General features: G+C 42.0%; 1 protein-coding gene across 5 annotated transcripts in view; it reads right to left on the reverse strand.

Annotated features, from left to right (window-relative positions):
* Window positions 1-9,009: 9,009 nt before the first annotated feature.
* ANP32B (acidic nuclear phosphoprotein 32 family member B) overlaps window positions 9,010-15,015 on the reverse strand; it is a 44,966-nt gene continuing 38,960 nt past the window's right edge. The window contains exons 4-7 of one of the 5 annotated variants that reach the window (XM_018555084.1): window positions 14,696-14,891; window positions 13,115-13,233; window positions 11,904-11,970; window positions 9,010-9,103 (exon numbers count right to left, since the gene is read on the reverse strand). In XM_018555084.1, the coding sequence (XP_018410586.1) occupies window positions 9,033-9,103; window positions 11,904-11,970; window positions 13,115-13,233; window positions 14,696-14,891 (453 nt within the window). In that variant the 3' untranslated portion in view covers window positions 9,010-9,032. Of the gene's footprint in view, window positions 9,104-11,903; window positions 11,971-13,114; window positions 13,237-14,695; window positions 14,892-15,015 lie in introns of all 5 variants that reach the window. The other 4 variants (XM_018555085.1, XM_018555083.1, XM_018555082.1 and 1 more) reach the window with 4 other exon arrangements.

The raw sequence follows: 15,015 nt of genomic DNA on the forward strand, positions 1-15,015 counted from the left end.
TTCTCTAGATATTTGTAGGACTATAGGTTTAAGCATTATCCTAGGGCAGTGGTGGCGAACCTTGGCACTCCAGCTGTGCCAAAACTACAAATCCCAACATGCATCTGCCTCTGGAAGTCATGCCTGTGGCTGTCAGAGCCTTGCAATGCCTCATGGGACTTGTAGTTCCACAACAGCTGGAGTGTCAAGGTTCGCCACCACTGTCCTAGGGCATTTCATGGAACATCAATATGAAGTCCATTAAGGAAACACGTATACACGTATAAGTTGAAGATCACAGACCATTCATCAAGGGACTAGGACACCTCAAGCATCACTAATTATAACATACTAATAAGCAACTTATCTCTCCCTAATCTGCCACAGGACTGTGTGCCTCTGACTTAATACAGATATACATTTTCGGCAAACAGTAGCAGTGGCACCCAGCTGATTGGCTGACAATTTTGCACCTGACTCCTTTAACAAAAGTTGAGTGAAACATGAAAAGTGATTGAAACATCAAAGTTTGTCTTAAGGTCGTCACCAGACCTTTCCTTTTTTTTTTTCCTTCCTCTAAATATTGCTATGGGAATTCCAACATTTAAGAAAATAAAACCAGGGAAACAAATACTCATTACATCATTACCCTCGTTACACCATGCGATCATTCAAATCACCAGACAAGAGGAGTACAAGGATGTGTTTTCATCAAGAACATTAATTAGGAGTCTGGATTGAAGGCAATTAAATGTGTGGAATCGGATATAAAGGTTCAGTATTGATCACCATGAGACAATTTTTTTTGCTGTTTTTGAAGTTTGGCAGACTGTCAATACATTGCAAGCCATGCATCTCTTGTAATAGCTCAGACTTTCAGAAATATCATCAGCTTATTTACTTTCTCTGTGGCCTCTCAACTGCCAGGAATTTAGAAAGCATTTTACTGATAAAAGTGCTCAATGATAGAACATCTCAGGGAGCAGAACGTTCACCTTTCTCTTCTTGACAAGGATAACAAAATTCCGTTTGCCCTCAGAGACATTCATTCTTTAAATTGCGGGTGGATTATAAAGTGGAAGAAGAATCAGGCTTCCTGGACTCCTAGTATACTTAGGAACCTTACTTGACCTTCAAATCCCTTCAACAGGTTGAAGTCCAAGAAGAAATTTGTGAATGCTGTTCTTCCATACTGTCTAAGGAGACCATAGTTCCCTTTTTTTTCTGCTGCAACTACAGGTGAAACTCGAATAATTAGAATATGGTGCAAAGTTCATTTAACTGACGTTGTTTAGGAGTGGCTTGACAAGAGGAATACGACATTTGAGCCCATGTCCAGGATCCGTCTGTGTGTGGTGGCTCTTGATGCAGTGACTCCAGCCTCAGTCCACTCCTTGTGAACGTCCCCAACACTTTTGAATGGCCTTTTCCTGACAATCCTCTCCAGGCTGCGGTCATCCCTGCTGCTTGTGCACCTTTTTCTTCCACACTTTTCCCTTCCACATAACTTTCTATTAATATGCTTTGATACAGCACTTTGGGAACATCCAACTTCTTTTGCAATGACCTTTTGAGGCTTTCCCTCCTTATGGAGGGTGTCAATGATGGTTTTCTGCACAACTGTCAGGTCAGCAGTCTTTCCCATGATTGTGATTCCTACTGAACTAGACTGAGAGACCATTTAAAGGCCCAGGAACCCTTTGCAGGTGTTATGGCTTAATTAGCTGATTAGAGTGGGACACTTTGAGCCTAGAATATTGCACCTTCTCACAATATTCTCATTTTCTGAGGTTGTGGATTTGGGGTTCTTGGGGTTTTCATGAGCTGTAAGCCATAATCATCACAATTATGACAAATCACGGCTTGAACGATCTTACAAAAGTAGCCACCCTCCAAAAGGAAGGGCAGTGTCAGAACCAACTCAGAGATGATTTGAGGATCTACAGCCGAGTGATACACAAATAAGATACATTTTTGTTCACTTTTTAAAGTATTTGAATGCATTTACTTTACCCATGTCTTTAAAATAACAACAAACACACCTTTAGAAATGTTTAGGAATTACACTCTACAAACACATACTTCTAGATAATTGCCGGCTTTGTATTCTTTGCATACCGTATTTCTCTTTTCTTCCCCAGTCTTCTCACAGTGGCCATGTTTACTAAGAGATGATTACTAGCTCTCCTAGTACTTCCTGGATTTCCGACACATGTGACTAGACATGTGACCATGCACATCATGTCAGGGGAGGAAAATGCCTTTCCCTGACATGAGATTTCCCAGCAATGTTCTGCTGATGACAAGGCGTTGCGTTGGCAAACTGAAGTCATTTTGCCCTTTCAAAGCAGAAAGTGAATACTCTGCAAGTGTAAGTATTTCAACCTGACATGTCTGTTATCATTAATTATACATAGAAGGATGCATTGTTAGAATTTGATTTTTGAGTGTAAAGGTCCGCTTTAACTCCTGAGTTTAGTATCACCTTTTAAGACTCCAAATAACAGGTACATTTTTAAATCACCCTGAGCACTGCTAATTATAACAAAGTTGTATACATGCATCTCCAGCCTCCTGTGACAGCTATCCTCTAATATGCCTTTTAGTGGACACACCAAAAAGCACAGTACAATGGAAAATTAACTAGTTTCATTATCTTTTGGCTAGTAATTAGACATGTAAACTAATACTGAGATTTGAAGCCTTGGATTCCCATGTACAAGATGACTGCAATGCAAGCATATCTACATTTCATGAACACTACTTCTTACAGCAAAGAGATAAACAGGATTTTTGTCTTACCCGTAAAATCAGGTTTTTTTTTGGGGAGTACATCATATGACAGGGAGTTAATTGTACAACCAATAGGTGATGCACTACCATTAGGCGATAGGACATTGACAAATGAAAGTTGTAAGGACAGCCCGGTATAACCCCTCCCACTCCCAGCCAGCCTCAGTTTTGTAACAAGCACTACTGGTGTGGATCCCATATAGCAAAGGGTACCGTGTCCTGAAAGATGAAAATCCTTTTTTCTTGATTGTACATCACAGCCTTGACAGCAAAGATAGGAACTTTACTCTGTCGTTCATAGACCAGTGAAAGTTTGATGAATCCACCTAGCAGAGAGGCCAGTTGCCCCTTGCGGGGACCTTCAGAAATAATGAAGAGGGAGTCAGACCTGCAAATGAAACCTATAGAAGAGGGGTAAAATAAAGCTGGCCTTACACCTATAGATTTTCTGCAGATTTTCTGTGGTCAGATGGAAAAAGTGCAGATTCCTCCATCTACACTAAACTGAGGAATCTCCCACTGGGCCAAGCTTCAGTATCTTGCTAGTCGGCCCTGCTGGCTCTCAAAACACCTGAACAATGCCTGCATCCAATCAGATTGTTCAGGTGTTTTGAGAGCCAGCGGGGCCGACTAGCAAGATAGTGAAGCTTGGCCCAGCAGGAGATTCCTCCATCCACATAGTTTAGTATAGATGGAGGAATCTGTTGCAATTTTTACATCTGACCATAGAAAATCTACAGGTGTATGGCCTTCTTTATACAGCTCAAACTATATCCACACAGAATGTTTTGGTGCAGGACACAAAGGATTGCAAAACAATGTACTGGTTAAATGGGAAGGCAGGGACCAACTTGGGAAAAAAAAGGAGGCCCTAGGCCTTAGCACTACCTTATGCTTGTGAATGACTAGAAAGAGCTCTTTACGAGTGAAGGCCACTAACTCAGAAACACGCCAAGCAGAAGAGATGGCTAAAAGGAAACCTTGTGAGTAAGTGGGGTTAATAGGATATCTAAGGCTGGGCACACACCTTACAACCATTGCAAGACTTTTGTTTTGCGATGGATGTAAGGTACTTAAAAAAAACGTACGATCTGCCTATCTTGCATAGGCAGATCGTACTTGCGATGATCGCAAGCCACGCCCCCTGAGGTGCGGGCTTCCAATGACCGCAATGCCGAACAGGCAGTGTGCGCTTGCGCACACCGGCCTGTCCGGCTTTTAGCTCACGAACATGCTACACACCCGCCGCACATCGTACGATGCTCGGCGGGTTTTGAAACATGTTCGTAAGTTTAAAGTCGTGCGACCTTACAGTAGTAGAGGTCGCACGGCTTCCACACACCTTACGATAATCGTATGATCGTGGGATTTCCCGCGATTATCGTAAGGTGTGTGGGGACCTTAAGAGGTTTCAAAGGGCAGCTTCTAAAGAGACATCAGAACCAAGCTGTGGTTGGTTCAAGCCGAGTGCATACAAGGGGGAACAATGTGAGCAACTCCCCTGCACAAAGGCCTTCACTAGGAAGTGAGAGACAATCAGTTTCTGTAAGAGAATCACCAAAGCAGAAATTTGAGCCTTGATGGTTACACAAGGTAAAATGCTGATCTAGGCCAAACTGAAGAAAAGGTATGTCCCATGGAGTATTTTCTGTAGTGGAACTCCCTCACTTTACAATCGAGCAAAATAAGCCTTTCAGGTGCGATGGTAGAACTTGCAGAAGGCGGATTCCCTAGCTTTCAGAAAAGTAGGGTTGACGGCCTCTGACCTTCAGGGCCTGAGCTTCAACAGGCAGGCTGTAACAGCCAATGACTGAGCAGCAGGAATACTGCTCCTTGGGGCAGGAGCTCTGGAAAATCCAGTAGTGCATATGGAGTGTCTGCCAGGAATTTGACTACATTCATGTACCACGAACACCTGGGCCAGTTGGAAGCAATAGGGATCACCAGAATGTCCTTTTAAAATCGAACTAAGGAAGCAATGCAAGAGTTTCAGAGGAGAGAAGGCATAGATCAAGCTAACCTGATCCAATTGAGTTACCAAGGCATCCAATGCAAAGATTTAAGGATTCCTTGTCCTGGTGACAAACTTGTCCAGTTTATTAAGGAACCTGGATGCTAGGAGGTCCATGTCTGGCATTTCCCACCGGCAACAAAGGGCTCCAAACACATTCAGGTAAAGGGACCATACGCCAGAGTCCGAATTGTTGATGACTTTGAAGTCCATTTGCCAATTTCCCACTCCTGAAATGTGTATGGCGGACAGGGCCAGGATGTGAAAGCACCAAGCCAGTGTCAGGTCCACCTCTTTGAGCTGCAGGACTGCTTGTGTCTCCCTGATGGTTGATGTAAGCCACAGCCTTGTCCAACTGAATCCTTATCGATTGTTGATTGGGAAATAGAGGTTCCTCCAATGACTAGTTCCCTTAAACCGAGAGGCTTTCCATTACTTCTCACAATCCCCTCTTCCCAACAGGCTCGTATTCATCATGAGCACTTCCAAGACGTTGAAAGGACTTCCTTGATTGCAGCACTGGGTTGGAGATCCACCTCACCAGGGCAAGCCTGGTCTTCCTGGACAGATGAATGGGAAGGTCCAGTAACTGAATCTGTTTGATCCACACAACCAAAAAGTTGAGCTGTAGCAGCATGGAGTGAAATGGAGCATACGGAACTTCCTCAAAAGGAGCTCACCATTAAGTCTAGAACTTTCAACCAAAATCAAATGGTTTATGCCACTCCTGGACCACAAGGACAAAGCAAGGAAGTGGGAAGACTGGATCTTTCCTGGGGAAAGGGAGATCCTGAACAGGGCCATGTCCAGTACTTGGCCCAGTTAGTGCAAATTATGAGGGTTGAAAAAGTTTCAATGTTGACTTCTGGAGATTCAGGACCAATCTGAAGCTCTGCAGGGTTTGCATCGTCCAGTAAATGTTGGCTGATGCCAACGGACTCTCTGAGGTCATCTAAGTACTCCACTATGGGAATCCCTTGAGACTGAAGCAGAGTCAAAAAGGGACCAGCACTTTGGTGAAGACTGGTGCAGCGGACGAGCCAAATGGAAAGGCAACAAATTGGTAGTGTCACATGTCCACAACATAGCAGAGGTAGCACTGGTGAGCTGGAAAAATTAGGTTGTGCAAATATGCCTCTTTAATGTCCACTGAGGCCAGGAAATCACCCAAGTGCAGGGAGGAGATGACCAATTGGGTAGGTTCTATATGGAACTTTTGGGCCCACAGGAACTTGAGAATTTTCCAATAGAGTATAAGACAAGCCTCCCTTTTGCATTGGAAACCATGAACATGTTGGGCTAAAACCCCTGAAATCGTCCTGCTTCTAGAATGGGAACTATTACCTTCTGAGAAAAGAGCTGATCTAGGACAGCAAAGAGATCTTTCCATCTTTAAGGCTGGGTTCACACCTAGGCGTATTGAATATGCGCGTATGCGATTCACGGTAAAAAAAAACACGCAACAAACACCCGTTTCTGAGGGCTACTTGGCTGTATCCCAATGGAAACGCAAGACCAAAACCCCCCAAAGAAGTACATGTACTTCTTTGGGCGTAGGCCGTTTTGTATCGCGTTCGGACGGGCGGAAATACGGCAGGGTGTGAACCAGACCCATTTAATACAATGGGATTTAGATGTTTGAGCGTTTTGTAGAGCGTTCGTCGAGCGTTGAATGCGCTACAGAACGTTCAGGTGTGAACCAGGCCTTAAGTGATCTTGGCAAGTTTGACAACAGGAAGCGAGAAGGTAAGGAAGCGAAATTCCAGTTTGAAACCCTTTGGTTACAACATCCCTAACCCAGAGGCTGACAAATGTCCTCCACCTGAGAAAGAAGGGTGCCCCTTTATTGTAAAGAGGGCTTCTACTTGAAATTTTGCAGGCTTACAGGGCCAAGACTTACAATGGGTTTGAGTGCCTAACTTGGGCTTGGTACCCGGGTAGGACAAAAGAAAACTTTTCTAAATGGAGGGGGGTAGAAGATTTCAGAGGTTTTGTTGTCTTCTGGAGGTAAGAAGGTACTCTCTGCCCCTGTGACTTCCTCGGTGTAAGTATCTAAGGATTTTCCTAAAAGGGCAAATGGCATGTGCTCTAGGTGCTCCTTGCATGGAAGCTCCGCAGACCATCATGTAAGCCACAGGATCTGTTGAATGTGAACTGACGGAAGACTCCTACAGAAAATTTTAAGGATAGATGCCAAGCCATTAACATGAACATGCAGGGCTACGGGGAAAGGATATAGACATTTGAGAACGACAGGGCCTGTCAAGATGGACCCAGGGTCTCTAGCTATAGACAGTCATAACATTGGGGTGAATAGCTGGGCTGGCGAAGCCAAGCTTTAAAAGGAGGGCTTTAAACCTCGTCCACATGGTTCTAAAAAAACAGGGACCCGAACGCTGCCCATACACTGTTCGAATTACGGCCGGCTTTTGTGGAACTGGTTGAAATTCGCAGTGTGTGCCGCTCTCGGCACCCTTTTGATCAGCATCCCTCGATCAGCTGATCTAAGGAGCTGGTCGGAAAATCTTTGATCGATCAGAGCTGGCAGCCAATGAGCTGCCCGCTCTGGTTGGGTATTCTGACATGAGCTTAGGAGAGATGTCACAGGGCAGGCACTCTTTCTGGGCCGAGTCCACAGAACTGGAGGAACCTGCTTTTTCCGCAGGAAGTGCAAAGGCAGAAAGGGGAAAGAGCATTCCCCGGAACCATTGTCAGGTTCTGTAGCCATAGAGCTTGCCACCCACATCTATGATCTGCCATTTTTTAAGGGCAAGCCCCAAAGGTACTCACGAACTACCAGAAGGTCGCCTATGTACAGACACTTACAGGCAAGCAGTGACCCAGTATGGTGCAGATTTCCTCCCTATGCTGTGTCTGTGCAGATTCACAGCAGCAGAAGCATGTGCACACCAGAAGGAAAAATGGCAGGCTCAATACAGCACCAAAAAGGGAGGCTGTGCAAGCACAGTGTTTTCCCCTAGACTACAAGGGAGGCAGAAAAATGGCACCAAATTTAAAGACACAGTTGTCACAATCACCTAATGCTGCGACGCCATTAGTCTCTCAGTGAGCAGAGAGAATGTTTCCATCACCAAAGGGCACTAGCAAAATAATGAGGCAGACTGAGGGGTTACACAGGGCTATCCTTACAGCTTTGAATTGCTAGTGCCCAATCACTTGAAGATTACTGCATAACTCATTGGTTTCAGAATTAGCTCCCTGTATCTCATGATGTACGATCAATAAAAGTAATTTTAGTATTTTCTGTTTAAAGTGCATCTAAACCCAAAAGCAAAATAAAATATTTCAGCCTTCCTGGTCCTTAGATGATGGGGCTGCATTAGATTTCGTTTTTAGTTTCCTTCCCTCTTTTTCACCTGGAAATCCTGTGAATAACATACTTCCTGTCCCTGGGTGGCTTTAAATTGCACAGGTGTGTCTATGGGGGCAGCCATAGATGTCATACAGGTTAAAAACAAGTCTGCCTTTGTTACCTCTATTACATGGTGGTTTGATGGAACTAGCAGTTAACACGATACACAAGAAAAGGTTCTTTGTGCATCTAAGGACTGGTAGGCTGCAATATACTAAATATTTGTTCCTGGGTTTAGATACGCTTTTAGAATTATGTATGTAGTAAATAGGGCGACAACCCCAAGGATAATTATTCAGGTCTAGTGTATGCCCTTGTTCTATTACCAAAAGTTGAAAACTGATTGTTCGGCGCCATACTAAAATGCTTCTGGAGTAGGCAAGTGCATGTACCAGAGCTCTCTGAAGCCTTTGTTCCCAAATGACTTCTATTATTGGACATGGATCATAAAGACTTTTTTAATGCGTTGTCTTTTTAATGAAAATAACTACGATTTATCTATAAAAATATGTTAACTGGAACTTTACCATAGAAGAAAAAAAAGTGTTCAAAACACATGCTTAAAAAATAGGACTACATGTTTAAGAATTATTTACTTCTCGTTCAGAAATGTAAACATACAACTAGGATTTACCAAATAGTAACATGTTTATTTCACTCATGTTCTTAAAAATAGTTCATCTGCAGTTGTCGAAAAAACATCCTACTGTAAAAAAATATTGGAACTGTTAGGAAAAAAAAAAAGCAAAGCATGAAAAACAGACCCAAAAATGTTAAGATTTTATTTACAAAGTTTTTTTTTTTTTTTTCCTTTTTACCAATAAGGTCCTTTTTTTTAATTAATTTATTTTTTTCTTTCAAATTTCCCGAATTAATTTAGTCTTCCTCTTCATCACCCTCATCGTCTGTGTCTCTCTTCCTCTTCTCTCCTTTTCCAGTTTCTTCTTCTGGGAAAAAAAAAAAGGTTTTATTCTTAAGCAAGCATCCCACACAGAAAGCCATTCATATGGTTTTATGCCAATTAAAGCAAAGAGTATTTTCCATAACCCAATCCACCACACCCCCTGCGTGCCACGAATGTGAGCACAGTACTTAAACCCATAAAATTAGATCATGAATCAGTTGATTATTTCTGTCTTGGTGCACTGAGGTTATGAATTGAGATTTGGACAACACAAACTAAGTATCTAATGATGTATAATGGGTATGATAGAATTTCAAGCGTCAACTAAACTGCAGGCTTAACTGACGCTAAAAAAACCTCTTTATATGACTGGTTGCATCGCAGCGGTCACCATCCTCCCTGATATATAGATTTGCTCTAGAGTGACAATATGCAAATCTGAGAATATGAAGAAAAAAAAAAATCTAAATTTTTTTATACGATTACATTTTTACATGAGGACATACAATACACAATGTACAGTATTGTATCCAAAATACACAGTAGCTTCTCAATAAAGTCATGGATTGGTGCCATATTGAATTCCTAATGACTGGCACAGTGGAATACCTCTACCTGATAACATGTCCTTAACATTATTGAGCGGACTATGTACAGAACAGTATACTTCACACACAAGATGACTAGTCTCCTGCACCCATTTACAAATTGTTTTCTAGTTTTGATAAAATATCCTAATACATTTGTACATAACATTAATTCTTTGCATTGGTTTTCTACATTCAATCCTATTTTTATTCTGGAAAACCAGAGTGGTTTGAGGTCAGTTTTAGAAAAATTTATTAATGTTTACATATGTATAATGTCTTATAGATTTTTTTCTTACGATGTGTAGATTTTTTTCTTCTAATTTTATAAAACACTTAAAAAGGAGAACTATGGGGTTCGGGCTTTTCCCCATAGTTCTCCTTAAGGTAACGGGAGGACACAAACTAGCGTCCTCCGGTTACCCTAAGCTCAGTATACCGCGAGCTACAGCTCGTGGTATACGGAGACACCGCAGCTGAAGCGGATCCCGACAAGATGCGTGAGTGACAGCTAGCTCTGCCTATCTAGAAGCAGAGCCAGCTGTATCCGCCCCCTCCCCCGTCCGTTCTGACAGTCAGCACTGGAGGATCTGAGCGGGGAGGGGGGAATCCAGTCCCTCCCCTGTCACGGCAGAGAGCCGTGACAGGATCGAGAAGTGAGCGAACGCCGGTACGTGTTCGCCTCACTTCCCGATCTACTGAGCCGATCTGCGACAGTTTCATTGTCACAGGTCGGCTAGAACTATGAGGATGAGTGAAAAGCACCCACCTCATAGTTCTCCTTTAATGTCAGGTGCTTAAATGATATTTAGTTTGCAGAGCAAATTGTGTTTTCTAATATAGCCCAAAACTGCCTTGTTAACTCTAGCTACTGGAAACATATGGTTTTTATGCATAGACAATGGCTTCATTGACCAGTACACAGATCAGTTGTTTGGACTTCACTTGCTCTACCAAGTAATTATCACAAGGTATGAAACCAAAGACACTCAGCCAACTAATGTTTTCAAAGTGGTCCACAGTGGCAGTCACTTTGTAGTGGAACTCCAGCCAATATTTGTTCTGGACGGGGTGAAAAGGGGTTATAACCTCTCATACATGTTAGCATTTTTATTGCCGTTTGTATCCCTGCTGGGAGTATTCACTCACTTCCAGCACAGTCACTGGGAAACAGGTGCAATCCGTCATATGGAACACATAAGGCAGTAAAACACAAATTTCATAAAAAGTGGATAAGGAAAAGAAACGGACAGACATTATTGCCCTTGGGACGATTTTTACCGAGGAGAATATAGTGATAAAACCTGTCTGAGGTTCTAACTGTGCAGCATTCTATTGAACAAACAAGCTAATAATTTATAGGGAACATATATTTATTATATACTTTAACTGCCTCCGGGCCGGCCGAAGTAGAAAAACGGCCGGCCCGGAGCTCTCTAGATCTGAGCGGGCGTCTCTAGACGTCCGCTCAACCGAGTTTTTGTACTAAAACCCTTTGGTAAAAAAAAAAAAGGGAGAAGAAAATATATTTAGACTAGACTAAAGGCAAAACATTATGCGATCGTTCCGGCCACATATGATACAATGAAGTTAGACATGATGACTGCAGTTCACTTTGGTGTGAGAGAAATACAGCTAACAGGTCAAACAACAAATGATCAGACTGCAACATCAGTCCTATTCAATCAGACAATGTGATCTTCAATGTCTATAGCTGCATTTAAAGTACCAAAAATAATGAGAACCTGCTGTATTTCTTACCAAATTGTATGTCCATAACATGAAAACTTAGGGAGTGCTATAAGTTTTTTCTCGCATATGCGTAGCCAATGAACTAGCACAGTTGTGTTAAAGGTGCCAGTATGTTATAATTGGTTTGCAAAAAGGAAGCGGTCACAGCAGAATAGCAGAGCTGGCATTTTTCACATGCCAAGGCCTCAAGCCAGGATGGCTAACAAGTATTTTTTTTTTCCTTTTTAAAAACCACTGCTCTAAGTCATTGTACATGTTATTTAACTGAGCTTATTAGAAAGCCTGCTTTGTCAGCTGTTGTAAGAAATCCAGTCAAACTGCTCAATCTGACTTATTGCTTAGGAAAGGAATCATAATCCATTACAGGAATGTCAGTGTTGCAGAGAAAATGGTTGCATTTACAGTGTAGACAATGTGATATTGATGAAATGTAAACTCTGTTTACCATGTTTGAAAGAAGCCTACACTGGTATAAGAAAATTTCTAATTATGAATTAGGCTAACCTTCATCATCGTCCTCATCTTCATCTTCTTCCTCATCTTCTACTTCCTCAGGTCCCAAATCATCCTCCTGAAAGAAAAAAGTTATGATTAGTACCCTTTTGGCTTCAGTTTTAACATACATGTAGACATCAATGAAAAAAAACAAACAAGCCTGGATTATTATCGTTTGGCTGAATAAATAAAATATACAGGACAAGTAATTAGTAGTGGAGTACAATAGCAGAATGGGTGTTTGCCTGGGGACCCAGGAGGAGATGCCAGAAATCTGCCCTTTAGTGCAGTTCCAAGTAAGTCAATTTAAACTCTAAATGCAGATGCCCATGTACCTGGAGCCTTATGACCCTTTATGAATGATCCCATTAAACTGGCAACACCCCATGAATAAACCTTGGCCACGGCCCAAGGTTCAATTAGGCACTTCTTGGAACTAATGCATAGAACCAATATAAATCACAATGATAAAATCAAAAGTATTTTGTGCTGTTTCCTGGATGCAATGATTCCTCTTGGAAACTGAGGTAGCCAGAATGGCACTAAAACACAATAAGGAATATGCCAACCAATGACCAATAGTTTGGATGATTTTTTTTTTTTTTGCTGCTTTAAAAGAAAATGCATTGATGTCCTCAAGATAGATTTGAAAATAACTTAAGGCACTCTCATGAACAAGGTTTTAAAAACATACAGATTTACTTCAGTGGTTGCTTTTAATGCTCCTTTTAGTTGCAGAGTTTATTTCAAGATAACTGATGCATGTGGATACTGTTAAATTTGGCCTGGGCACCTAAGCATCAATGACCTCTGGCCCGGTTAGGTCCGGAAAAACAAAGGGATCAGAGATCCGTTTAGACAGTGCGGATGCAATCTGATGTAAGCCAACTAATGCCCATTTACATCAGTTGCCGCATATGACACACATGGGGTCAGGCAGTTTCAGTTTTTTGTCACAGCGGTGAAATCCGCTCCGTAATGCTGCGATTAGAAGATATGTTAACGTATCCTTTCCCGACACGCTCGATTGAAAGGAGCCACTGTATGGTTTTTTTTTTTATAGCCGTTTATGTTCAACTTCCCTATTCTATCCAAAACATTTTCAGCTGGAGTTGAGTTTTGAGACTGGTACAATAAACTGGTGCTAATTTAGGTTCACATTCTAGATAAACAGCCAGTATCAAGACAAGTTATTTGAAAAGCATAAAAGCGAAAATTACATCTCCGCTTGCGTCTTCATCCTCATCCTCTCCTACTTCTTCCTCTTCATCCTCATCTTCATCCTCATCTATATCTTCTTCCTCCTCACCTTCATCCTCATCATCGTCTTCATCTTCACCTTCTGGAAAACAAAGTGGCATAGCATGTATTAACCTCTTGCCGTCCGCCCGTAGTAAAAAAACGGATGGACGGCACTGCTACATCTGCGGGTTGCCGTCTCCAGAAATTAAGGATTGGGATTTTTTTTCTGAAGAAGTGCATATCATATTAATAAACAGCACTGCATTGTGTTACTTACTGCATTACTAGATGGATATATTGTTTGGCTGTCAAATAAAAAATTGCAACATTGTTTGGCCTTTGAGGCCTCTTTCACACCTGTGTTTTTGTGTATTTCAGACATGACCAGCCAGAACTGGTCATGTCTGAAATAAATGTTGCACGGCTAATTTAAACAGTTGAGCAACATCCAGAAATGTATGACCATAGTCTGCCCAGCTACTGCGACTCCTTAAAAAAATAAAAATAAATAGAAGTGTGGTCACTGCTAGTCACTTCCCTTTACTACATCACTTTACCCTAACACACTCTCCTACTTGCAGGACATTTTGCAAGCAATTTTGACGCCTTGAGCCATTAAGCCTTGAAAATGCCTGCTGAATGTCTTAACACTATAGGTGTGTTAACTACCTCCCGGCCGGCCGCACTCTAGATCTGAGTGGGCGTCTTTAGACGTCCGCTCAGCCACGCCCACTGTGGACGCACATGAGCTGGAAACACCGTCAATTTAAAAACAGGCACTGATGCCTGTTAACATAGAGCCGGTGGATCGCTTGTATGAGCTGTCGGCCCGTGCCCCCCCCCCCACCCTCCCGTTGTCACGCTGGTCCCGGGCTCAGGACCTGTCACATCTATCACATAGGGGGGTTTCTTAGCCCTTTATGTGATAGCAATAAAGTTAAGTGGAAAAAAATAGGAAAAAAAAAAATTACGTTTCCCCCAAAAAATATATATTAAAGTTACACAAAAAAGAATTAAAAAAAACAAATTTTTTTTTTAAAGCCCCCACCCATACATGCAAACATGCAACGGGTGCGCAGACCTGCGAACACGACGATTGCGCCCATTATGCCGCACATGTTACATATTGTCGTGAACGTCGCAGTGAGAGCAATAATTTTAGGGCCATCAATCACTGATAACACTAAACTGATGAGCTGTAAAAGCTTTTAAAGCGTCAAGTATGGTCAATTTTGGGTATGGTAGTTTTCTGCGATGTGCCGCCGTCAGAATACCCAAACAATGATGGCAACCGACTGACTGCCATCACTGTTTGCCCAACAGTTTTCTGACCAACTCCTTTAAAAAAAAATTTTGGGATCAAAGGATGCCAGACAGAAGGCTACCAACAGGGCCACCCACTAAGCAAATTTCAAACGCTTCATCAAGAAGCTTCTGAAATTCACAGTGTATGGCCAGCTTTAGACAATTATGTAAAAATCAACCAGATTATAAAAATGGCCTCAAGGAAACACACTTGTAGCTTTAAAAAAAAAAAATGTTATGTTCAGAATACACACCTTCATCATCTTCCTCCTCATCCACACCATCCCCGTCAGCTTCTGCATCTGAGTCTGGGGCTTCTTTATCATCTTTGTCATACCCATCCAGATAAGTCAGCTGAGGAAGGAGCTTGAATACACTTTCTCTGTAGTCATTAAGATTTGTTACTTCACAGTTGAATAGATCAAGACTCTTTAGATGCTCCAATTTTTTCTGAAAATAAATCAATTGATCATGAGCAGGATAACATATCACAAAATGAAGTCAAAATTGATCAGACATTTAAAATGTAAATGGAATATTGATTTAAATGTATGCAAGAAAGAGGGGGGGGGGG

The sequence above is a fragment of the Nanorana parkeri genome, unplaced genomic scaffold (assembly GCF_000935625.1).
Source record: "Nanorana parkeri isolate BGI_ZX_2015 unplaced genomic scaffold, ASM93562v1 scaffold183, whole genome shotgun sequence".
Classification (NCBI taxonomy): Eukaryota; Metazoa; Chordata; class Amphibia; order Anura; family Dicroglossidae; genus Nanorana; species Nanorana parkeri.